We start from the raw sequence: 26,909 nt of genomic DNA on the forward strand, positions 1-26,909 counted from the left end.
TGTGTGTATTATATATGTGTGTGTGTATTATATATATATATATATATATATATATATATATATATATATATATAATTGTATTAATAGATTTCTTCAAACGTTGAAACATATACATAAGAAATGTTTTTAAAAAAAATAAATCATTTTATAAGCCATCCTTCCAGTTACTATGCAACCAAAGCATCAACATGTGTGTTTGTATAAATGCAATATCTAAATAAAGAATGAAATGAAACGCAAAATAAAATTTCCACAAAATCTCCATTTTTTTTTCCTTTCCGTTATCATTTTCACCGTGTTGTTTTCTCGGATGCTGTCCCAATATATAAGAATTTCATTGCAATATTACAAAACATGACATCGTCAAAACGTACAGACACTGCCAAGTTATTGCTATGGAGATTTTCGTTTAAGAGTTTAATGTGAGAATGAAAAAAACTAGTGCAAATCACGGGTGTCTTTTTTTTTCTTTTTTTTTTTTCTTTCAACTGTTGTTGGTATGAACTCTTCTGTCTGTGTTGGTGCCGTAATGAGGCAGTAACGGATTCTCCATTCCTATGTCGACGGCCTCCGCCGAAGAGTCGGTATACGAGATGCGATAAATGGCGTCTGCCTTGTCACCTTCTTCGTTGTTCAGAATTTGATGAGGATTTCTCTCTTGTTGGCGTCTGGAGAAGAAATGAATGTGTATGTGAAAAGAAAGAATTGATAGCAGAAGCACATTACATCATTATAATAATTGAAATATTTTGGGTGGTTATAAAATTTTATTGTGGCCATATTTATTTTTAAACAATATAAAAAATGAAACCTTTACCTTACTGATTTCAAACATCGCTTAAACTTATATATATATATATATATATATATATATATATATATATATATATATAATACGCAGCAAGTGCGCTTAAAACCAAATCACAAGGTAATATTAGGAAAATAAACATTCTTGGCGTTATTCTCGCGTTACCTACGCACAGTTCAAACATTTCAAAATACAACCGCCAGATACAACGCGCGGCTCTATACAAACAGACTTCTTTCTCCAAATTTACAACATGTCAGGGAAGAAGAAAAGGGGAAAAAACACACTGAAGATGGAGTCTACCCCCGAAATATATTTATGTTATAAATTTCAAACAAGTAAAATATTTGTTTATTTTCCTAATATTACGTTGTGATTTGGTTTCAAGCGCACGTGATGCGTATTTTATTTTATTCAAATTAAAACAAACTTTCTATATTGGACTCTCATTCTTTGATATATATATATATATATATATATATATATATATAGAGAGAGAGAGAGAGAGAGAGAGAGAGAGAGAGAGAGAAAGAATAAGAGAGATAGATAGATAGATAGATAGATAGATAGATAGAACGAGGATAAAGATTAATAATTGTAAATTATGAATCAGTTTCAAACAGAGAAACAAAAAATCAATTTGATTTAGATTTTGTTTTGCTTCTCCTTTTGAAACTGATTCGTAATTTACAATTATTAATCTTTATCCTCAGTATTAATATAGCTCTATTATGAATATACCTATTGAGCTTGTTATATATCTGCAGTACTATGAGTAATGTTCCTTTAAAGTATTAATACATTAAATTAAAGTTTGCTCTTTTAGACTTCCTGTCTAATTCCCTCTATAAAACATAAAATATATATACATATACATGTTTGTGCGTGCGTGTATAAGTTTAGTGAAAAGAACGCTTGAAAAGTGCTCGATTGTTAAGAAAAATTTTAAAGAAAAAGCATAATATTTATTCATATATGTGTTACTGAAAATCCGAACATCATAGGTACCGACAGTTTCAAATGTAAACAAGAAGCCCAGTATTTGCATGTGGAAAACGAAGATTGAAAGAATGATTACATTTAATCATAATAATATACATTCTTTAGTTCGTTGGTTAAAGGAGGCGTTCACCGAAGATTTCTGATCTTTCAGCATCAAACTGCTCATCCGAGTGACTCCACTTGATTTAATCATAACATGCTACGACTGATCATTTCAAGAACGGACACTATAAACAACGTCTGCAACACCAAAGTTTTTTTTTTTTTCCGCAGCGCCGATTGTGACACTGGCCATTCCCTTGCTGTGGCACGAATGAAAATAACTCCCAAAAGACTCCGCTACTCCAAGAAGAACTGCCAACCAATAATTAAAGCTAGTCAAACTACTAACTCAGAGAAAAATTCCAAATTCATCAAGCTCCTACAGAAGGCTCTCACCAATAACCTAATGCAAGGTATAGGTGACAGATGGAACTCCCTTCACACCAGCATCTACAGCATTTGCGGTCGCCACTTACGATTAAAAAAAAAAAGAAGAATTAAATAGCATGAACTAGTTCGAGGATTGTGTCCCCACCCTTGGGCCAGTCATCAAAGCGAAAGGAGATGCACTGAAAAAGTACAAGAGTGACCCCAGCCAGGAGAATCTCCAGTCCCTGAGAGAAGCAATCATCAATGCTCAACAAACCACGCGCTACTGTGCCAACGACTATTGGATGCGCGTGTAAAACAGAATCCAGGTAGCCTTCTGGTCCGGCAGCATCAGGGGCATGCATAAAGTCATCAAGCAAGCAACAGGCAAGCGAACTAAGAAAACTGAGCCAGTGAAATCCAAGTGTGATGAGGTAATCACCAGGGCTGTGACAACGGAACATTCTTTTAATTCTTTTGACTCAAGTATATATATATATATCAGACACAGTAAGACACAATCAATCAACCGATAACCACATCAGTCTATATAAAAACACATAAGTTATTAACGGATATATACTCAAGAGTCAAAACAATGAAAAGAATATGCTGTTGCCACAGCCCTATTAGACAAGTACAAGCAAATAGGGATATGGGTTGAGTATCATTTGAATACATACTCCAGCGTGAACTCTGTTTCCCATAAGGCTTTGGACAACGCCGATGACCTGCCCGTCCTCGAAGAGCTTGACTCTGAATTCACGCTTAATGAGCTCAGCAAAGCCATTGATGCACTTGCCAATGGAAAAGTTCCTGTCCAAACTGATCAATAAATCTATATGCATTTTTTTTTCCTTTGAAGATTGTAATGTTGGGTATGGGACAGCCAAACCAGTTGGAATCCTGCGTTTTATTGAAATCAACCGAGAGCTCTTTTTAGTATCCTCACTGTTCCCTTAAAGTGCAATTGTCTGGATTGCTTTTGCACTTGGTTCACCAGGAATATTAGTTAGGTAGGACTTCAGATATTTTACTATTATCAATATTTTTCCTCTTGTATCTAAGATCCACCTACATTTCCAGTTTGTTTTTTATATCGATAAGTTTCCATTTAAACCTTATATACTTCTTCCTTTGATCCCCTTATATATATATATATATATATATATATATATATATATATATATATATATATATATACTTAGTTTTTTTAACTGTCTTGTCATTACAGCGAACAAAATTTCATTATGTTCATAAAATTATTTTATTGTTCATTAGAGCAAACAATTGTTTCTGCCCGTACTTGTGTGTGTGTGTGTGTGTGTGTGTGTGTGTGTGTGTGTGTGTGTGTGTGTGTGTGTGTGTGTGTGTGAAGCTCATTATATATTATGCGTTTTAATTTTCTTTTGTACAAGTCCAGATATGCTCAAATATTTACAAAAAAACGAACACATAAAAATAAACACCTCCACTGGGGATAGTTTCACGGCGGGACGATGTGACACAAGGATAGGAAAGTGGAATTTGAAAAGCAAGTGATCTAGAGGTAGAGCACTCTGGCCTGCAAAAAAAAATGCTGTTCAGTCTCGTCAGCATTCCTTGGTAAGGGTTCTTCAGGCGATGAGCAATAAACTAACCTCTTCTCAAAAGGAGAGCGAAACGCCTGAAAAGGTAAACCTCCTAGAACTGTACAGGATCAGAGATATACCTCAGTCGACAGAGAACACGTCATCTCTACAATGGCCTACATTTTGTTGGCTTTGGGGCCAAGGGAAACTCTACGGCTCAAGCAATTCCAGTTCAGGAAAAATGCAGTTGTAGATTGTGCAACAAATAAGTTACGGCAACCATTACAGGAAGTATTATGTTGAGTCTTAAGATTGTAAGGAGGTTTCTTTTTATTTTTTATTTAAAACAAATCTCAATTGGGGGGGGGGGGAATCCTGGTTAGGCATTTGCTAAATGTGGTATCTTTCCCATCAAAGTTTTATTTTTTCTACATGCTCAACATCTTCAATCAATTTTCTATTTGCAAATTTAGAGTCAGATGACAGTCGCTTCTATAGAGGTATACCAGTAGGCAATCTTCTATTTCGGGAGATAATGACATGCGGTTTTGTGCTTCAACAGATTGTCTCTGGGCATCTTCTGGAGACCTATTTGAGAATAGCCCTATTCAGCAATATTCGGGAATAATCGGGAATAAACTAAAAATGGGATCTAAAGACAAAACAGTATTATTATTCATTCACTCGGAGTTTTCACACAAGCGAGCACCAAAAATTTCTCTTGGAGAACAACCCGTGGTGTTGCCTGGAGTCTGAGTGACAACAGGTCTCCCCATATTTCTAGTATTTTTCACCTCTTTCTATGACCTTCACAGATGAATTTGCGTTTCATTATTTGTGATTTCCCTTTATTCCTTATTTGCCTGAGTGCCCAGTGTTGCCCGGAAGTTTGGAAGTGTTTGTTAAGCAAAAAAAAAAACAAGTAGGAGACAAGCAGGATCGAACCTGTACCACGAAGGAGGAAAAGAACGTGAAAAAAAACGAAATGTCTTTGCCGTTGCGTCCATCGCCAAACCGGAAGTGGCCAAGGTTTAAATTAAGTCTATTCAATCGAAAAGAGGGGATGATGACTTTCAAAAATATCGGTGGAAAAAGCGACCATTCCCTTTAGAAAAGTGCCCAGTTGAGAGTGAAGGAATTAATGTTTTGGGCCAATTTTTCGATATTTGTCGTCCGAAGGATCAAGTTCAAAATGATACCGATCTCGTGAAAATCCATTGCCTATGTCGAAATTTTTAAGCATACATACATACATACATACATACATATATACATACATACATTTAAACAGACAGGGGAGATTTATATTAAAGATGTCTTTAGACCATGATTTTTAGTTCATTCGTAATTTCTCTTCTCTTCTTCAAACTCCTCCAAAATATTACCATTTCTATGTAGCAGAAAATCACTTACTTTTTGAAAATCAAGCCGCCAAAAATGGTTCCTCCGATAAGCAGAATCGAGACGATACAAATCGCAGCCACTGTGCCAGAATACGATGAAGAAAGAAGGCCTACAAAGTACAAAGGCTAATATAAAAACAAGCAACAGCAAAATTGAAGACAAAAACAAAACAACGTTATCCGTTGTTGAAGAGGCACAAGTGCCGCGAGTTCATCGGAGCACATTCAATTGGAATACTTGTAGAACAAGTACAAGGGTGCAACATTGCAGCAGTTGCATATGTGCTAGATCTTGATAGAGGCGTTTGGGGGTAATTCAGTGGCTAACATTCGAAGAAGTAGATTTAAAGTGTTATTTTTTAATGGAAATTATTTGTTGTAGCTCGATATAAAGTAGTCATGCATGACCGTTGGGAGGAACTAATTTCGATGAGTATGATGCAGATGGTGATACTCCCGCATATGATGCAATTATTAATTTATTTATTGTAGACTATTATCCTCATCTTTTTAGTTGCTGTTTCACGACGTTTCGAATAACTATTCCTTTGGCCTTCGTCACGTAGTAACCACGTAACTATGGAAGGCAGTAATTGTTGAGGATGCAGGTAAGAGATTCCCGTCGCGGTTACTATTTGACGAAGGCCAGAGGAATAGTTAGGCGAAACGTCGTGAAACAACAATTAAAAAAGATTACGATAATAATCCGTAATGAATAAATTAATAAAAAATACTCATCTCAATAATGAATTCCAACTAATTAAATTATATATATTTAAATAAATGTTTAGAGGTACAGAATTTAAATAAAGTTTTAAATATAATGGGCGGAAGTCTCTCGAGAGCTCTTTCAGCTATCATCTCATCAGGAGAAAATCGATAGCGTAAAAATAACCCTATGTCGAAAGTAAAGAGTTCTGATGGGGAAATATTGAATGTGCCAAAAATTACGGGGACACTAAAATAAAGTTTATTAACGTTTAAAAAACGATTAAAATAATGGCTAAACGAGGGGAAAAAACGGGAGAAAAGATTCGCAGTTCCCCAAAGAGAAACAATGCGTTATATATTTCTTTCTGCCGACACACTTTCGACATAGTATTATTATTATTATTATTACGCTATCGATTTTCTCCTGATGAGATGATAGCTGAAAGATCTCTCGAGAGACTTCCGCACATTATATATATATATATATATATATATATATATATATATATATATATATATATATATATATATATATATATATATACACACACACAATGCAATTAGTTTATTATAGGAAAAATTGCTTATTGGTCCCCCGACAAAAGGAGAGTGGACCTGTAAATTCACCCTTGTCCGTTCGTCCGTTCTTCTGTCCGCACTTTCCTCAATAACTACGCCTTGGAATTTTTTTTGAAATTTTGAAATTTAGCACAAACATTAAACATGATATGAGTAAAAAAGAAGAACTCCCGTTACCCCCCTAGGAGTGCCTTTCGTGTTAAAATATCTAAAATTGACACTTTTATGCTTATTTAAAAAAAAATCGATGCCTTGGATTTTTATAAAACTTTCTTTAACTGATTTCTATATAATTTTGTTTGTTTATGAAACTTTCTGAAAAGTTGTAACTGATTCCTATATAATTTTGTTTGTCTATACTTCGCGATAACACTTAAGTGTGCCCCAGAGGTTCTTTTAAGGCTAATAAAAATACTCTATTTTTGGGACTATTTTACCATATTTGTCCAGAATTTTCTGTGTATGTCTATTTAGCAGTTTTGTATGGTGCTGAACTCAAATTTAAATATGTTAAGACCTTGGGGACTTTTGGGACTAAATGGGGGAGGGGCAAATGATGGACTTAGTCATTTCTTTTTCTTTTCTTTTTTTTTTAATGGTGCAGAACTCAAATTTACATATGTTAAGGCCTAAAACTGTATGGTTTGGTCATTTTCCCCAGGATTTGAGGTCCCCTGGGGACTTTTGGGCTAAAGGGGGGGGGCAAATGCTGAACTGAGTCATTTTTTATTTTTCAATTCTTGATTAACTAAATCCAAACAAAATAAATACAAGAAATTGGTTACATCATAGAAAAAATATTTCTTAAAGATATTAAAAGAAGTTAAAACATTAAATAATGATAGGGAATGTTTTAATCTGATTTATAAAACTCACGATATCTGTGTGGCTGTCTGTCTCCATTTTTTCAAAGTGCATCTCTAACGAGACGCAAGGTCACAGAGCGGGTCAAATAATTGCATTTTTTATGACTATTGCTTTATGGTGTTTGAGTCATTAAAATAGATTTTAAGGGGTTATAATAAAAAAAAATTAACTTGGCAGGCCTAAGTCGACTAAACGTGTTATTTGTATGTATTAATAAATAGACATTTATACGTTAAAGTCGATTGATTTTTAATTATTTCTTATCCACCAACTGACGAGAACTCAAATGGTAACAACTAAGGTTGGAGCGCTATAGTTTTTGGTTTCTAGTCTAGCTGGTGACACCTAAATCATATGTTTTAAAATCTGCTATGTATTGGATACAATATAATATTATAATCGATAGAGAATTGGCTCTATAATAATAAATACGAAACATGCATAAATTAAAATATCGTATTTAAGCGTATTTTAGGACCGGGCAACATCGGAGGCCCAGCTAGTAGATGAATAAAATCATTTATTCTAATTTTTCTGAGACTTTCAACGTCATTTCTCTTCATTCTGTTGGTATTAACCGCGAGGGGTAGCCCACCCGTCGATACATCAAAATATACGTCTGTATTTGTTGATGAGTGCTGTTAATCCGATGCGTTTTGTGTGGCTGGCTTTATTATAGAAGATACTGATCACATTATTGAAAAAGAATTATACCATAATATCAGAAAAATGAAGAGATAAATTTTAAAAAAGAGAAATTCTTTAAATTACCATTATATGAATCCGATGGTTCTAATGTTGGCATTGGTTTCACCGATATTTTTCGAGACATAATTCGGCGTTCTTGTATTATGCAAACGAAATATATTGAATTTTAAGTGAAACAAATGCCAGATCTCAAATAGTAACATATCCAAAAATTACGAAAATGGGTAAGGTAGAACGAAAATAGAAATTTGTGAACGGGAGCGAAATCACTATATTACGCTTTACTAAAAAAGAGAGAGAGAGAGAGAGAGAGATAAATTGAGAGGGGAGATAATTAAGTTTGTTGCTTACGTCATGTGACGAATGTAATTTAAAATGTCGGACAAAATTTATTCTACATAATAGCTTTATCGAAAATAATTAGTAATTATTTTTCTTCCTTATCGTTTACCGTGATTTTTGGATATATTACTATTTGTGGCATGACAATAATGTAGGTACTATTTGTTTTACAATTACATTTTAATTTCCTTTGCATAATACAGAAGCATCCAAAATTCTTTCTAGAAAGACATCGGGAATTACGGGAGGTTGCACGTGAAAATTGCCAACATCCTAAATGAAACTGACTTTTATGGAATGAATAGGATTTGAACTTGGAACACCCAGGTCTTCAGTCCGTGTCGTAAACCACTGGACCACCGTCATCTTGCATGTCTTTGAAAAAGATATATGACGTCGCAAGTCTCAAAAAAGATTAAATAAATGATTTTATCGATTTGATAAATAAAAATACTATAATATTATTTGGCGTTCTAATTTTTTTAAATATGAATATTTGATTTGTTTATCATAGGAATAATTAAGTGTTCAATATAACAGTTTGCTTATTTTCTGTAGAAGGGCATTAGAATATGTTGTCTAGACAAGACTTTGTAGACAACTCGTGTCGCCAGAGTTCTCAACCGGGGTCCATGTGGACCCCCATGATGCATGTAACGTTAATATCGGTTCAGTCTTCCTTCAAGATAAACTGTTGATATATGTTCTTTGGTTTTCTTTACATTACTGAAAAATAAAATAAGCTATAAGGGTTCACCAAAATACATTAAAAAGAAAAGAAAGTCATGATTAAAAAAAGGTTGAGAACCATTGAACGATCCAATAGATAATGTAACGAGTCATTTCATGTTGCAAATGTTTACTGTTTACCTTGCTGATTATAAATAAATGGAAGCTGGTGTGTGTGTGTGTGTGTGTGTGTGTGTGTGTGTGTGTGTGTGTGTGTGTGTGTGTGTGTGTGTGTGTGTGTGTGTGTGTGTGTGTGTGTGTGTGTGTGTGTGTGTGTGTGCGTGCGTGCGTGCGTGCGTGTGTGTGTGTGTGTGTGTGTGTGTGCGTGCGTGCGTGCGTGCGTGCGTGCGTGTGTGTGTGTGTGTGTGTGTGCGTGTGCGTGTGTGTGTGTGTGTGTGTGCGTGTGAAATTGAAGGAAAACAATAATGTTCTCGACTATAATTGTTTAAGAGCCAATATGAATTATCTGATTTAAAAAGTATACATTACAGTTTCTGTTAGACAAAGCGGGGTTTTATTGTTACAGGCAGACGACGACCGCCGGGTTATAATTTATCATTTGTGTTCGTGTCAAATCTTTACGGTCACACAAAACAGAGAAACCGAATAAAAAGGAACTGAAATACAAACAACATTTCCTGTCTAGCAGCCGAGGTCTTTTTACTATTAGTCCCTTTCTAGGAGAAGTTGTGTTTACGAGGGTCTGCTTAGATCAATCTTTTTTTGTGTGTATGTTTGGGGGTAATTTAATTTAAACTTAATATTATTTATTAGGATATATACGTATATACATAATTATAATTTACTAGCATAACCCGTTAACTAGCGTTGCCCGATGGAAGCCTACGCTCCTCGCAAAAAAGTAAACCTCGCTTGTTGTTGGTGGTCGCTGCCGTCCCTGAACAATTGCGGACACTGGCGGCTGTGGCCGAAATAAAATAATCTTGCTTTCACTGACGATTAGTGCTGGTTTGGGGCGATAAACTGCAGGTACTGTGAGAATCTAAAAAAAAAGGAGGGGCTATTAAGGAGTGTGTAAATCAGTATGAATCAATAAAATTATGAAAAATTGTCCATTAGAATAATAATGGAAAGTAAAATCAGAAGTTTTAGAAGTTAAGGGTTCTCAAAGTATAGGAAGTGTTTACTTTGATATGAATCAGTGGTAGTAGGGCTAGCTGTTTCTGTTTGTTGCTCAAGTCTTCCTCTTTTCAACTCTTCCGTCAATAGTATTAAATTAAATTCCAGTTTTATGTCATCTTTTTTAACGTATAAAACAAAACAAGACAAGGCCGGGTAACTCATCTATGACGTCACATTTAGGTAGCACCTAGTAGGCAATAATTGAGACAACCGGAAATCTTACAGTAGGCCATATTGTTGTCGGTTTAACTTACCAACTCGACACTAGTTCAAATAAAAGTGTTTAAATATGTTAAAACAGACAAAACTTACCCAGGTAGGTAGAAGAGTAAATTATTCTGCCTTTGGTAATATTTATTTGTTATGTATTTGAATTTTTTACCGGGTTTTTTTTTTTTTTTTTTTCATTTGTTGGTTTCTCTGTTAAATCCCTAGATTTTCACATACGGAGAAAGTTGAAAATTGTATGTTATTTATTTATTTTATTTTATTTTACTTTATTTTTTTAGTTTTTAGAACTGTAAAAGCATAATTTTTACATAAGAATTTTTTTCAGTCTTTTGTTTTAATAACAAATATAAGTTTAAACTGAGTTTCAATATATTTTTTTAAAAAGTCCTTCCATACTTTTTTTCAAAAATGTTGTCATCCATTATTGACAGTCTGCCTGACAGATATTGCTAGTTTTGCCTGCTATGCGTGACGTCATTTTTCAGTTAACAGGCCTTGTTTCGTGGTGGTGACGCTCAGATCACGTACAATATGATAGAAATCAAAACCGAAGTAATTTGAATAATGAATCAACAGCAAATCGTCTTGCCTTTTGTCCTGTTATGTTTCTGGATTTTTGAGATGAGGATTGATTATTCGTATTATTTGGATTCTTCAGATTACTGTTCTCATCTTGAATGTTATTTTCACAACGTTTCGGTCGATGTAACCTCCGACCTTCTTCATGTGTATTTTGTCGAACTTGGGAATCTTTATTGCAAGGACCCGTATCGTAGTGGATAATGTCCTTGGTAAAATTCAGTTGTAAGTGACACTCTTCTGAACGATGAAGGTTCAATCCCCAGTGCGGGCAACAACTCAAAATACAATTGTGAATTATTTAGGACATCTACCCAGTTATAGCTGGCGGAACGAGAACACGCTACCCTCGTAGATTAAATGAAGTGTTCCATTCAAAATTCTGTGAAAATTCATGAGATTGATAGAACAATTCCCGTGTTCGACAAAATGATTCTCTAGTTCGACAAAATGATTCTCTAGTTTGACAAAATGATTCCCGGATTCGACAAAATGATTCCCGAGTTTGACAAGATAGTGTAGAAAAGCTCGGATGTTACATCGGATGAAACGTTGCGAAATTAACAATCAAGACGAGAACAGTTGTTTAAATAATCCAAATAATACGAATAGTGCAAAACAATTTATTCTGCTTTAATATGATATTTTAGTTTTTCATATATTATTATAGCGTCGTGATTTCAAAAGCAAAAAAAAAAAAAGTATTTGGGTGCCAACAGCTAGAATCAAAACCGAAAGTAAAAATAGAGCATTCAAAGCTGGTGACGTACCAACGTGATACGCATATGAACTGATTAAAAATTAAAAATTAAAAATAAGATAAGATGAATGTACAAAATGTATAACTATTTTTTTTTTAATTTGGACCCATTGTGGACCTTTTAAAAACTATTTAAACCAGGTAAAGATCCATAAAAGAACAATCTGTAAAAAAAAAATCCAATAATTTGAGGCCCCTAACGTAGCTCGGCGACTTTTAGTTTGGGAGGAGATAGAGTTAGAAAGTCTGGACAGACAGACAAACATATATTTTTGTATATTAAATTTTAATATATATATTAAATTTAATATATATTAAATTTTAATATATATATTAAATTTTAATATATATTAAATTTAATATATATATTAAATTTTAATATATATTAAATTTTAATATATATATTAAATTTTAATATATATATTAAATTTAATATATATATTAAAATTTAATATATATTAAATTTAATATATATTAAATTTAATATATATATTAAAATTTAATATATATTAAAATTTAATATATATATTAAATTTAATATATATTAAAATTTAATATATATTAAATTTAATATATATTAAATTTAATATATATTAAAATTTAATATATATATTAAATTTAATATATATTAAAATTTAATATATATATTAAATTTAATATATATTAAAATTTAATATATATATTAAATTTAATATATATTAAAATTTAATATATATTAAATTTAATATATATTAAATTTAATATATATTAAAATTTGGACTCGAAAGACTCAAAATTCTAGTTTATTAAAAACATATTTTGGTTTACCTTCACTTAATTTCTGTGATGATGCTGGGACCGGTAACTGTTTAGTCAACAACGTGTCATTTTCTGAAAAGAAAAGCAAAAGATATTCTGCATCATTTGTACAAAAAGTACGAGGCAAAAATTGCGTGCTCAAAGACACTTTCCCGGAAGTTGAAGGTTTAATCTCCGGCAAGGGCGATACGAAGAACACAATTTCTACCATGTCATGGCTGACTGAACGAGAGTATGTTACCCTCATGGATTAAATAAAGGGTTCTATTCGAAATTCCATGCAGATTCCTGAATTCGACAAGCTACACCTGAAGAAGGTCGGTGGTTAAATCGACCGAATATTGTGAAAATATCACTGAATAGTGGTCTGAATTGTCAAAATAATACGAATTATCATTCTCCATCATAAAAATTCAGAAACATAATCAAATCTACTTGGATCTCGAGATCTATTATTCATCGGATCTTTTCTTTCTTGTTGACTATCAATTCTGTTCGATTTTCTTTTGATGTGTTTGTTTATATTTCCATGTTCTGGAGCAGAGGTATACGGGGCAAATGGGGAAATACATAAAGCCGAGAGATTAGTGATAGAGGAAAGTTTGAGAATGACTGGTTTAGACCATTATTGCAATTGCCTTTTCTGTAGTATAAACAAGTTGATTGACTCAATGAATCCGCAGTGTTCCCACTGACATTGTTTTTAGTGTTTCTGGTCATTATTTTTGTTGTAAAAATTAACTTTATAATTTTCTATTTAGAAAAGATTTGATTTTTTTTTTTTTTTTTTTTTGGTGATATGGATGTATAATATAATTTTTTTAATACAAAATCTAAAGTTCTAAACAATAAAAAAAAAAGTGCTTTTTGACCTTCTTGCTTTTTCTATCACTTTCTGATATCTATGATTTTTTTTTTTTTTTTTTTTTTGTATGGGAATAGGGGGTAAATGTTGAAATAGATAATGCTGAGGAGTTAATGATGGAGGAAAGGTTAAGAATGGCTGTTCTAGAGAATTTTAAGGCTTTCATTTGTCGATACTGTGTCCAATTTAAGTCTGTTTTATTTTTATCGGTATAGTCACTGCTTATCTAGGCCCGGATGCTACTCAAGGATAAGGAATAATGTGTACCGTGATAATTAGTGATGGTCGAAATTGAATAAATAAATATATTTTAGAGAACGGCCCACCGAGAACCTGTTCAAGTTGGACTTGAGAACGACCATGTTATAGTCAGGTGGGAAGCAGGTCCGTGGTACTGTGTTACACAGATCACTTTATATTTATTTGTTGCATTAAATTATGCGGTTGTGTATTCTTTCTTTTAGTCGTCTTCTATACATACCAGTCTTCTTTTTTTTTCTAAACAAAAAACAATCGCCAGTGTTATCTTTCAATGTATTGTTCATTGTTATTAGCTTCCAATTTATTTGGTCCATCAATCAGATTTCTTTTATAGGGAGTGTACCGGTATATAAAATAACATTCCAGAGATAACAGGATCGGAGAATCAACAGTCGAACATTGCAAAAACATTTGAAACGCAACCCTCTTCTATACCCCCCCCCCTTAATATGATGAGGTTTTTAGCTTATCTTTATTTAAATAGTAGCAGGCCGTACGTCATTGCCCGGTCGTAAAATATGCATAAATATGATATTTTAATCCATGCATAAACTGAGAGATGTGTATGCGAGTATTATGGGTTTTTTTTTAAACAGGTCGGTTCTTGGAATTAAAAAAATAAATACTCGAACTTAGATCGAAATCAAAACCTAAAAACAGTGAGTCAAGTACGATAACCATTAGGCCAGTTTGACACGTATTTAAAAAGTATTTCAAACCTACTAATACTTAACAAAAGGATTCTCATGTGAACCATTCACACATGCACATTTGTGAAGCAGTTGACAAACAGATAAAAATCCAATCACCGTGATATAACAATTTTTCAATTTTATCCCCTAAGCAACCCTATTTTCTGGATGGAAACCGATTAAAACGTTTTCCACATGTCTGAATATCCTATATATCAAATTTGTAGGTAAAAAATTCGCCGAGTTTTTAGGTTGAGAAGTGTCCTCACACACACACCTTCTCACTTTTATACATATCTAGACGTTTTTAATTATTTTTAGACATTTTCAATTTGTTTTTGGGTTTTTTTGTATATTTTTGACGCTCTTTTAAATCTGTTACTTAAACTTGATTCTGAATAATTTAATAAACTGACAATTGCACTTAATATCTCGACCTCAATAGATGTATACTTACAACTACTGATATCACTCATATTTTAAAAAAACATCCAATATAACAGACTTTTTTTTTACATGGTAGTCACCACTTATCAAGGCCCGGAAGCCACTCGGGGATAAGGGTTATTGTGTGTACAGTAATCAATGGGATAATAGCGTAGTAATCGTTAGTAATGGAGATTTCATAAAGTGTCTTACTTAAGGGGGCGGTTTATCAGGAATTTGTTTATGTTGGACTTGAAGACTTGTAAATTGTAGTCAGGTGGGAAACAGGCAAATGGAAGAGAGTTCCACAGGTGTCCATTTCTAAGAAAGAAGCTTTGCTCACGGAATCTACGTTTCGTTTTGATTTAGGCACAGATAAAGAGTGAGGAAAATTATTGACAGTTGTTTCAGTTAGACGGGTGTTTTTAATGAAAGATTGGCGAGGGGGAGGGAACCACAGTCTATATAATTATAAAACTCTTGGAACCGTTTGGGCGTCTCTACTTGTTTGCTTGCTTGAATCTTGTAATAAATAATTTTACCAAGAATTCTTCATAAGTTTTGGTTTCGATTTCGATTCTAGCTAATGACACTCAAGTCATATTTTTTTAAACTTTTGAAATCACTACTATACATTATGTACAATATAATATTCAATAATTAATAGAGAATTGACAATATAATAATAAATATACGAAATCTAAATAAATTAAAATATTGTATTACAGCATATTTTACCACCGGGCAAGGCTGGGCGCCTCTGCTATTAATCTATGCAAGCGGGACCTGTGGAAATTCCACAGGGGACTCGTTATACTGGGCACTTGGAAGTGCTTGAATACCGTAATGCCAGTGCAACCAAATTGGGTTGACCATCATCTGATGGGTTGAGGGTACCAGATAGACAGTTCCTGGCTGCTCTTCCCGACTGGTAGTACAGGGGCCCTAACTCTTTGGTAGCACTTAGAGGGGCTGCTCCATCAACAGTTGTATAATGTCGGGATGTTTGTAGTGCCATGTCGCGCATGGAAAGGGACCCTGCACTCATCCCCGGTGAGCTATCCTGAGGCCACAACCCTAGTAGATGGAGGGACAGCTGATGATCTGCCTGCGTTGCATGTCTGGTATTCTGCATAACCACTTGCTCAGCACCCCTTACCTAAACTGAAACTCTTAAAAATAAAAATGACAGTACATTCAAAAATGACGCTAAAACCAGGCCAAAACTCAAACAAAAACAACCTGCCTTCTCCCTTGAGGCTCGCATTTACGAACATCCATGGGCTTAGAACTAATTTAAATGATGTTGAAGCATTTCTCCTAACAAACACCCCGGATATCTTAGCACTAAGTGAGACTAACGTACACTCCTCCATCCCCTCGAACTACTTTAACATGCCTGGATATCTCTCACTCTGCCGTAAGGACTCTGACAGACATATGCATGGGCTTGGAGTCTACATTCGAAACACTCTCCCCTACTTATACTTAACATAAGGAATCTCATGTGAACCATTCACACATGCACATTTATGAAGCAGTTGACAAACAGATAAAAATCCAATCACCGCGATATAACAATTTTTCAATTTTATCCCCTAAGCAACCCTATTTTCTGGATGAAAACCGATTAAAACGTTTTCCACATGTCTGAATATCCTATATATCAAATTTGTAGGTAAAAAATTCGCCGAGTTTTTAGGTTGAGAAGTGTCCTCACACACACACCTTCTCACTTTTATACATATCTAGACGTTTTTAATTATTTTTAGACATTTTCAATTTGTTTTTGTTTTGTTTTGTTTTTTGTATATTTTTGACGCTCTTTTAAATTTAAATCTGTTACTTAAACTTGATTCTGAATAATTTAATAAACTGATAATTGCACTTAATATCTCGACCTCAATAGATGTATACTTTGCAACAACTGATATCACTCACATTTTAAAGGCAGCATGCATACCGCAGATTTAACCAACATAAGTCCAGTTCAAACAGACAGAAGTACATAGAAGCCAGAAATAACTGTAAGAAAGAAATAGCGACAGCTGAGAGGGAATTTACTGAAACCACCAAAAAACGCATCAAAGCACAGAAATTAGGAACCCGAGACTTCTGGAAAATCTACAACAGTGTAGTAAATAATGGGCAATCAACAATTCCCCCACTATCCAACAATCATAAGGTTGTTTGCTCAGCAACTGAGAAGGCTAACTTGCTTGCCAGACGGTTTGCCTCCAACTCCACACTGGACTCTGCTAACCACGCCCTCCCTGACTTTCCTTTGCAAACAGACGCCACACTAGATGATCTGAAAATCACCCCTGCCCAGGTGCATGCTATCATAAGAAAGCTTGACACTGCAAAAGCATGTGGACCTGATCTCATCCCGGCTGTGCTATTAAAAAAGTGCGCCGCCGAAGTAGCTTCAGTTCTCTCCAAACTTTACAACAAATGCCTTAATGAATCTTGCTTTCCTGCCTGCTGGAAAACTGCTTCTGTAGTGCCAGTTTTCAAGAATTCTGGCGAAAGAACTGACCCAGGAAATTGTCGCCCCATTAGCCTCCTCCCACTTTTCACCAAAATATTTGAGACCATAATTAACCAGGCTCTAGTCCATCACCTTAGAGATGCTAAACTTCTGACTGACCAACAATATGGATTTAGGCAAGCCCGTTCCACAGCAGACATCCTAACTGTAATCTCAGAACGTATATATCAGTCACTGGACAAAGCAGGGGAGGGTAGAGTGGTAGCTCTAGATAAATCTAAGGCTTTTGACAGGGTATGGCATGAGGGTCTTCTCAAGAAAATCAGACCATACAGCATCACTGGAAGAATACATAACATAATTAGATTCTTCTTGGATAAGAGAAAAATCCAGGTTGCCTCAGGGGTCTATCTTTGGACCTCTGTTATTCTTAATATTCATAAATGACCTCCCTGACAAAATTGTCTGTGAGATGGGTATGTATGCTGACGACACCACACTCTATAACAGACACAACAGGAAAATAAATGAACACATATCTAAAGAAATGGCAGAAACACTAGAGGATGACCTCCGATCCATAGTGTAATGGGGACAAAAATGGATGGTCACCTTCAATGCTGCCAAGACTAAACTTGTTTCCTTCAATAATTACAAGAAACCTTCCCTACCACCAATAGCAATGGCCAATGACTCTTTATCTGAAAGTACACCTTTTAAACTCTTTGGCCTAACGTTTACAGGAAACATGAGTTGGAACAATTACATTGAGAACATTGTCAGGACTACTGCGAGTAAAGTGGGTTCTCTCTACCGTGCTAGAAATCTACTAACGCCTGAAAGTATCCTGTACCTCTATAAGGCCACCATTCGCCCATGTATGGAGTATTGTTGTCATATTTGGTCTGGTGCACCTGCCACTAGTCTCTCGCTCCTAGACAAGGAGTCGCCAATCTGATAGGTCCTGAACTGTCATCTAAACTTCAGCCTCTGTCCCATCGACGAAATGTTGCATCCCTCTGCCTGTTCTACAAGTACTTTAACGGAGAATGCTCTAACGAACTACAAACACTTGTGCCCCCACGACATAAATACCCCCAACAAACCCGACAAGCAGCTAAATCCCACCCCTTCACAGTAGAGATCCCTATATGCAAGAGAGCCTTTTACTCCAGTAGTTTCTTCCCCAGAACAGCTAGACTTTGGAATTCCCTTCCGGGTCCCTGCTTCCCCAACTGCACTGACATGCAGAAGTTCAAGTGCAACGTGAACCGAAATCTTGTTGCCGAACTTCCTACACAGTACCCCTGATGCTTATGTCCCCGATAGTAGCCCCCTACAACAAAGTGGCAATGTGCCTTGTTTGGGGTAAAAATGTAATTAAAAAAAAAATACATTGCTGTTGACATTCTGTAGATGTTCAGTGTAAATGGAGATGCTCTGATATCATTGTGCTTTTTTGTTAAAACTGCCCGGAAAAGCCCGGTTGTAAAGTACGCTTAAATATGATATTTTAATTCTTGCAGATTTCATATCTATTATTATAGAGTTAATGTTCTATTGATTTTTATATATTATAAATGTATTTTTATAAAGTTATAAAGTTATAAAGTCATAAAGTTATAAAGTTATAAAGTCATAAAGTTATAAAGTTATAAAGTTATAAAGTCATAAAGTTATAAAGTCATAAAGTCATAAAGTTATAAAATTATAAAGTTATAAAGTCATAAAGTCATAAAGTTATAAAGTTATAAAATCATAAAGTCATAAAGTTATAAAGTCATAAAGTCATAAAGTTATAAAGTCATAAAGTCATAAAGTCATAAAGTTATAAAGTCATAAAGTTATAAAGTCATAAAGTCATAAAGTTATAAAGTTATAAAGTCATAAAGTTATAAAGTTATAAAGTTATAAAATTATAAATTTATAAAGTTATAAAGTTATAAAGTCATAAAGTTATAAAGTTATAAAGTCATAAAATTATAAAGTTATAAAGTTATAAAGTTATAAAGTCATAAAGTTATAAAGTCATGAAGTTATAAAGTCATGAAGTTATAAAGTTATAAAGTTATAAAATTATAAAGTTATAAAGTCATAAAGTTATAAAGTTATAAAGTCATGAAATTATAAAGTTATAAAGTTATAAAGTCATAAAATTATACAGTTATAAAGTTATAAAGTTATAAAGTCATAAAGTTATAAAGTTATAAAGTCATAAAATTATAAAGTTATAAAGTTATAAAGTTATAAAGTCATAAAGTTATAAAGTTATAAAGTTATAAAATTATAAAGTAATAAAGTTATAAAGTCATAAAATTATAAAGTTATAAAGTTATAAAGTTATAAAGTCATAAAGTTATAAAGTTATAAAGTCATAAAGTTATAAAGTTATAAAGTTATAAAGTCATAAAGTTATAAAGTTATAAAATTATAAAATTATAAAGTTATAAAGTTATAAAGTCATAAAGTTATAAAGTTATAAAGTCATAAAGTTATAAAGTTATAACATTATAAAGTTATAAAGTCATAAAGTTATAAAGTTATAAAGTCATAAAATTATAAAGTTATAAAATTATAAAGTTATAAAATTATAAAGTTATAAACTCATAAAGTTATAAAGTTATAAAGTTATAAAGTCATAAAGTCATAAAGTTATAAAGTCATAAAGTCATAAAGTCATAAAGTTATAAAGTTATAAAGTTATAAAGTCATAAAGTTATAAAGTCATAAAGTTATAAAGTTATAAAGTTATAAAGTCATAAAGTTATAAAGTCATAAAGTCATAAAGTTATAAAGTTATAAAGTTATAAATGTATAAAGTCATAAAGTTATAAAGTTATAAAGTCATAAATTTATAAAGTTATAAAGTTATAAAGTCATAAAGTTATAAAGTCATAAAGTTATAAAGTTATAAAATTATAAAGTTATAAAGTTATAAAGTTATAAAGTCATAAAATTATAAAGTTATAAAGTCATAAAGTTATAAAGTTATAAAGTCATAAAGTTATAAAGTTATAAACTCATAAAATTATAAAGTTATAACGTTATAAAGTTATAAAGTCATAAAATTATAAAGTTATAATGTTATAAAGGTATAAAGTTATAAAGTTATAAAGTCATAGAATTATAAAGTTATAAAGTTATAAAGTCATAAAGTTATAAAGTTATAAAGTCATAAAGTTATAAAGTTATAAAGTCACAAAGGCATAAAGTTATAAAGTTATAAAGTCATAAAGTTATAAAGTTATAAAGTCATAAAGTTATAAAGTCATAAAGTTATAAAGTTATAAAGTTATAAAGTCATAAAGTTATAAAGTCATAAAGTTATAAAGTTATAAAGTTATAAAGTCATAAAGTTATAAAGTCATAAAGTCATAAAGTTATAAAGTCATAAAGTTATAAAGTTATAAAGTTATAAAGTCATACAGTCATAAAGTTATAAAGTCATAAAGTTATAAAGTTATAAAGTTATAAAGTTATAAAGTCATAAAGTTATAAAGTTATAAATTCATAAAGTTATAAAGTTATAAAGTTATAAAGTCATAAAGTTATAAAGTTATAAAGTTATAAAATCATAAAGTTATAAAGTTATAAAGTTATAAAGTTATAAAGTCATAAAGTCATAAAGATATAAAGTTATAAAGTTATAAATCATAAAGTTATAAAGTCATAAAGTCATAAAGTTATAAATTATAAAGTTATAAAGTTATAAATTCATAAAGTTATAAAGTCATAAAGTCATAAAGTTATAAAGTTATAAAGTTATAAAGTCATAAAGTTATAAAGTTATAAAGTTGAGATTTCAAAAATAAAAGAAATATCCATATGACTTTGCCATATTAGCTTGAATCGAAACCAAAATAAAAACTTATGAAAAAAAAAAAAATATATATATATATATATATATAACTTGAGTTCCTTCAGCCATAATCGAAACCGAAAACTCAAACTTTTGAAGAATCCTTGATAAAATTATTTATTAAAAAATTGATGATTTAAGTGCCATCAGCTATAGTCGAAACCAAAATCAAAACTTATGAAGAATTCTTGTTAAAATTATTTATGACAAGAAATAGAAGAACATAACAATTAAATGACCCGGATGTAAGCGTGACACACAAAAGAACACACACGCTATCGTATTAATATATAGATAAATAAAACAGTAGCATTATGTACGTATGTGTGAAAATATTTAACTTTTAAACAACTGGCCACATAACACTGAAATCAACAGGAAATAGTAATCATACACCAGGGATGGTTTATAACAAGTAAAATCTTTGTTTGGATGGAATGGATAACGCGCACTAAAATGTATCGGCAAGTTGAAATGCAAAATGTTCATTTCAACTTGCTGATATATTTCTATTACTTTTGTGCATGTGCAAATTCATTCATAGCTTGAAGTAGTTTAATTTTAAATCTTTCTTATCTATCTGTAGATCAAGCTGTAGGGAATGCGGCTGGAGCGCTAAAAGTTTTGGTTCCGATTCTAGCCGATGGCACCTAAATCATCTTTTGAAATCAGTACTATTATAGTAGGTACAATATAATATTCAATAAAGAATTGGCTTTGTAATAATAAATACGAAATCTGCATGAATTAAAGTATACTAAAGAATATTTTTGGACAAGGCCAAGCCCTCCCCGCTAGTAGTAGTAGTAGTAGTAGTAGTAGTAGTAGTAGTAGTAGTAGTCATAAAAATAATACTAACAACAACAATAATAATAGCGAGCAGAACCCGTAAAAATCCCACGGTAGTTGAAAACATCATCACATAAACAAACAATAGAATGTCCTTCAATAGAATAATCAGTGTAATATTAGTTCTGCTCAGACCGTGAATTAAAAAATATATATTTTTATAGACAAATATAGATAACTACTTGAGATATATTATTACAAGAAATAAAAATAAGACACTGGCTAGCGATAAATAACATTAGTATTTTGATCTGCACCGATCACACACTAGCAGGTGATAAATATCTTATTACTGTGGCCTGCACTGACCGAACACTGGCTGGCTATAACTGACTTGTTAGTATTGTGAACTGCACCCACCATACACTGGCTGGCAAAAAATAACTTTGTATTGTGATCTGCACCGACCAGACACTTATTAGTATTATGATTTTCACCAAGAGACACTGGGTGGCGAGAAATAACTAATTAGTAATGCGACCTGAACACACCATACACTGCCTGGCGATAACTAACTTATTATTTTGATCTGCACTCAACATACACTTGCTGGCTATAAATAACTTATTGGTATTGTGATCTGCATTCACCATACACTGGCTGGCAATAAGTAACTTTCTATTGTCATCTACGCCAACTAATAGTATTGTGACTTGCACCCACTTTATACTGGCTGGTGATAAATAAATTTTGAGTATGTGATCTGCACGCCCTCCAGGCACTGGCTAGGGATAACTAACTTATTAGTATTGTGATCTGCATCCCCTCCAGACACTGGCTAGCGATTTATAATATATAAGTATTGTGACCTGAACTCCCTATACACTGCCTGGTAATAAATAATTTATCAGTATTGTGATTTGCGCTCACCAGACACTGGATGGGAATAATTAACTTATAAGTATTGTGACCTGCACTCACCATTCACTGGCTGTCAGTAAATAACTCGTAAGTATTTTGATCTACACCAACCTAACACTGCCTGACAATAACTAACTTAGTACTGTGATCTGCACCCACCAGACACTGCCTGGCAATACTAACGTATTTTGTCTGCACCCACCATACACTGCCTAGCGATAATTAACTTTTTAGTATTGTGACCTGCACCCACCATACACTGGCTGGCAGTAACTACTTTATTATTATTGTGATCTGTACCTACCAGACACTGGCTGGCTATAAATAACTTATTAATATTGTGACCATCACCAGCCAGATACTGGCTGGCGATAACTAACTCATTAGCATTGTGACCTGTATTCACCAGACACTGGCTGGCGATAACTTATCCATTTGAAACAATTGTTGGGCATTTTAGAATATTCAATTTTCATTCTCAGGGAATATAGTATAATAACGGTTGGTGTGATTTGGAATATTACATTTCTATTTAAGGGATGTTTAGGATGATAATGGTTGAAACGAATTAGCATATTAATATATAGATGATTTTGTAGTGTCAGCATCAACTAGCACGACACAGAATAGTAGTGAAGGGTCAGGGCTGATGGAAAGACCAAGGAGAGAAACTACTAATCAGACCGCCACTAGATGTGTGCGAAGAGGATTTCAACCTTGGGGAGGCTTATTGCCACCCAAATTCCAGTAAAGGCAAATAGTCACTGCCAGCGATAAACTAATGGCAAATGGCTGTTGCGATAATGCAAAATCATTTGCAAAGGTTATCTTAAGTGATGGAGAATATTAAATATTTGGGGAGACTTGTGATCACCCAGGCTCAAGGGAAAATCACAAATTGTCATTAATGAGTAATCTCTGATGATGGCTTATATGAGAACACCTAGTGAGTAATAAAAAGATATTTCTGAATTTTTGAGATGAGAATCGATCATTCGAATTAATTTGGATTCTTCGGACTGCTGTTCTCATCTTGAGTGTTATTTTCAGAATGTTTCGGTCAATGTACTCTTCTACTTTTTTAGTCGTATCTTGTAGAACTCAGGAATCTTACTATTTAACCCATGCGATTTCAACCAGAACTTTTTATTAAATGTGCTTAAGTTTAACTTATATTATTATAATATTATAATTTTTTATTTAATGTACGTAAGTTGCACTTACATTATTATAACTTTTTATTTAATGTATGTAAGTTGCACTTAGATTATTATAACTTTTTATTTAATGTACGTAAGTTGCACTTAGATTATTATAACTTTTTATTTAATGTATGTAAGTTGCACTTAGATTATTATAACTTTTTATTTAATGTATGTAAGTTGCACTTACATTATTATAACTTTTTATTTAATGTATGTAAGTTGCACTTAGATTATTATAACTTTTTATTTAATGTATGTAAGTTGCACTTAGATTATTATAACTTTTTATTTAATGTATGTAAGTTGCACTTAGATTATTATAACTTTTTATTTAATGTATGTAAGTTGCACTTACATTATTATAACTTTTTATTTAATGTATGTAAGTTGCACTTACATTATTATAACTTTTTATTTAATGTATGTAAGTTGTACTTAGATTATTATAACTTTTTATTTAATGTATGTAAGTTGCACTTACATTATTATAACTTTTTATTTAATGTATGTAAGTTGCACTTACATTATTATAACTTTTTATTTAATGTATGTAAGTTGCACTTAGATTATTATAACTTTTTATTTAATGTATGTAAGTTGCACTTACATTATTATAACTTTTTATTTAATGTATGTAAGTTGCACTTACATTATTATAACTTTTTATTTATGTACGTAAGTTGCACTTACATTATTATAACTTTTTATTTAATGTATGTAAGTTGCACTTACATTATTATAACTTTTTATTTATGTACGTAAGTTGCGCTTTCATTGTTATAACTTTTTATTTAATGTACAGATGCAACATGCATTTGTTCTGTCAGCCATGACTGGGTAGATCCTAAGTAATTTACAATTGTGTTTTTAGTGTCACCCACGATGAATATTGAAGCTTCAACGTACATAATAGTGCACCTTATAACTGAATTAACCAAGTACTTCATCCACTACGCCAAGAGTAGTTTGAAGAATCAAAATATTATGAACAATAATGCATAGCATTTTAAAACTTTTTAACCCGATAAATTTTAAACAGAAAAGATATTTGTGCTGAAACTAAGTTTGTAGGATAAAGTCTTTATATCATACCTGATGGTAAAATCCGGGTTGTGGAAACAACAAAGCCTTTGTTGATTGGAGTAAGTGGTGTGCTTTTGTTATCTGAAACATAAAGGAGGAATGCAAAACTCGGTTAGTATCTTTATAATACAGAAACTGAAACAAACAGCAATAGCAAGTCAAGATGAATATCAAGGTTGAATTCTTGTCCGAAACAAAACTTTGATTTTGAGAGACGGATGACCTGTAAGGTTAGGCTTTCTCTTAGCGTGTCTTTTAAGCGTCAGGCTAAGATCAAAGTGTAGTATCTTTTCTGATGCTGCACTTCATTTTTTGATCTCAGTTCATGGAGGAGAAATCCTTTATGACCGATACATTTTTTTTTTACGCTTGCTACTAACAAGAGTGCCCCTTTGGGGGGGGGGATTGGTCCCTCCCCCACATTAAAAACCGACCTTGTGTCTAACTTCCCTCGTGGGGAGGCAAGTAAACATTTTTTTTTTTTAAGCGAGTGATCATACCACAATTTCTTTCTTTTTAAGCGATTCCTTTGTTTGAAACAGAGTGCACACGTGGATCAAAGTAACAACAAGTCTAGTTTCTTTTGTTTGATTTTCTTTTTACTCTTTTTTTATTCCAAACAAGTCATATTACCACTTGAACGTGGAGAGCTCCCCTCCTCCTCCTCCTCCTCTTCCTCTTCCTCCTCCTCCTTATCATCATCATCGTATGAATCTGAAGATTCTATTGTTGGCATACATGTGGATCAAAGTGACACAAGGTTTAGTTCCACACATATATAAGTTCGTACATCATGGAACAAATAAAATTTTTGCAAATTTCACAAGAATATTTTTAGAAGGTTCCAATAACTCTTGCAAAGTTGCTGCATATAGATAAATTCTATCTTTTTTTTTTTTTTTTTTTCAGAATAATTATTTAATAAGCAATATTATTATATATTATCTTATAGATTTTTTTGCAAACATTATTTGGTGTTAAGAACTCAATATAAGTTTAAAGTTTAAATTTAAGAAATGCTGAATAATCATTTGCATGTTTTTGAATTTTTGAGATGAGAACTGATTCTTCATATTATTTGGATTCTTCGGACTACTGTTCTCATCTTGAATGTTATTTTCACAACATTTCGGTCGATGTAACTTCTGATCTTTTTCAGGTGTATCTTGTCAAATTTCTATTGAACTAAGAATTCAGCACAGAATTTCAAACAGAATAAGATCATGCTACCCCTGTTGATTAAATAAATGCTTCTGTTTGAAATTATGTGCAGATTCCCAAGTTCGACATGATAACCTGAAAACGGTCAGAGGTTACATCGAGTGAAACATTGTGAAAATAAACTCAAGATAAGAACAGTAATCTGAAGAACGCAAACAATATGAATCATCATCATCATCATATCTTGGAAATGAACAAAAAGAAAAATATTAAAAAGAAATCTTTTTTATATGTAGACATTTTTGCTGACGACACTACCATCTATGGTAGCACATCTAAGACAGTAAACGACCAAGTTCTCTCCGATTCTCTCTCCTCTGATCTTGATCACGTTGTACAATGGGGAAAGTAGTGGCTGGTTACTTTTAATGCATCTAAAACCAAGCTTCTATCTTTACATCATCAACGTTCTGATCCCCATCTGGCATCAATTAAAATGAATGGCTATCGTCTT

At 32.6% G+C, this 26,909-nt stretch overlaps 1 protein-coding gene across 2 annotated transcripts in view; it reads right to left on the reverse strand.

Moving 5' to 3' along the window:
* Window positions 1–427: 427 nt before the first annotated feature.
* The window catches only part of LOC145246679 (low-density lipoprotein receptor-related protein 6-like), a 166,729-nt gene continuing 140,247 nt past the window's right edge, over window positions 428–26,909 (reverse strand). For both annotated transcript variants that reach the window (XM_080108393.1, XM_080108394.1), the window contains exons 18-21: window positions 25,244–25,315; window positions 12,652–12,714; window positions 5,206–5,305; window positions 428–668 (exon numbers count right to left, since the gene is read on the reverse strand). In XM_080108393.1, coding sequence (XP_079964519.1) covers window positions 485–668; window positions 5,206–5,305; window positions 12,652–12,714; window positions 25,244–25,315 — 419 coding nt within the window. In that variant the 3' untranslated portion in view covers window positions 428–484. The remainder of the gene's footprint in view (window positions 669–5,205; window positions 5,306–12,651; window positions 12,715–25,243; window positions 25,316–26,909) is intronic.

The sequence above is a fragment of the Euprymna scolopes genome, chromosome 24 (assembly GCF_053919585.1).
Source record: "Euprymna scolopes isolate OS-2025 chromosome 24, ASM5391958v1, whole genome shotgun sequence".
NCBI classification, from domain to species: Eukaryota; Metazoa; Mollusca; class Cephalopoda; order Sepiida; family Sepiolidae; genus Euprymna; species Euprymna scolopes.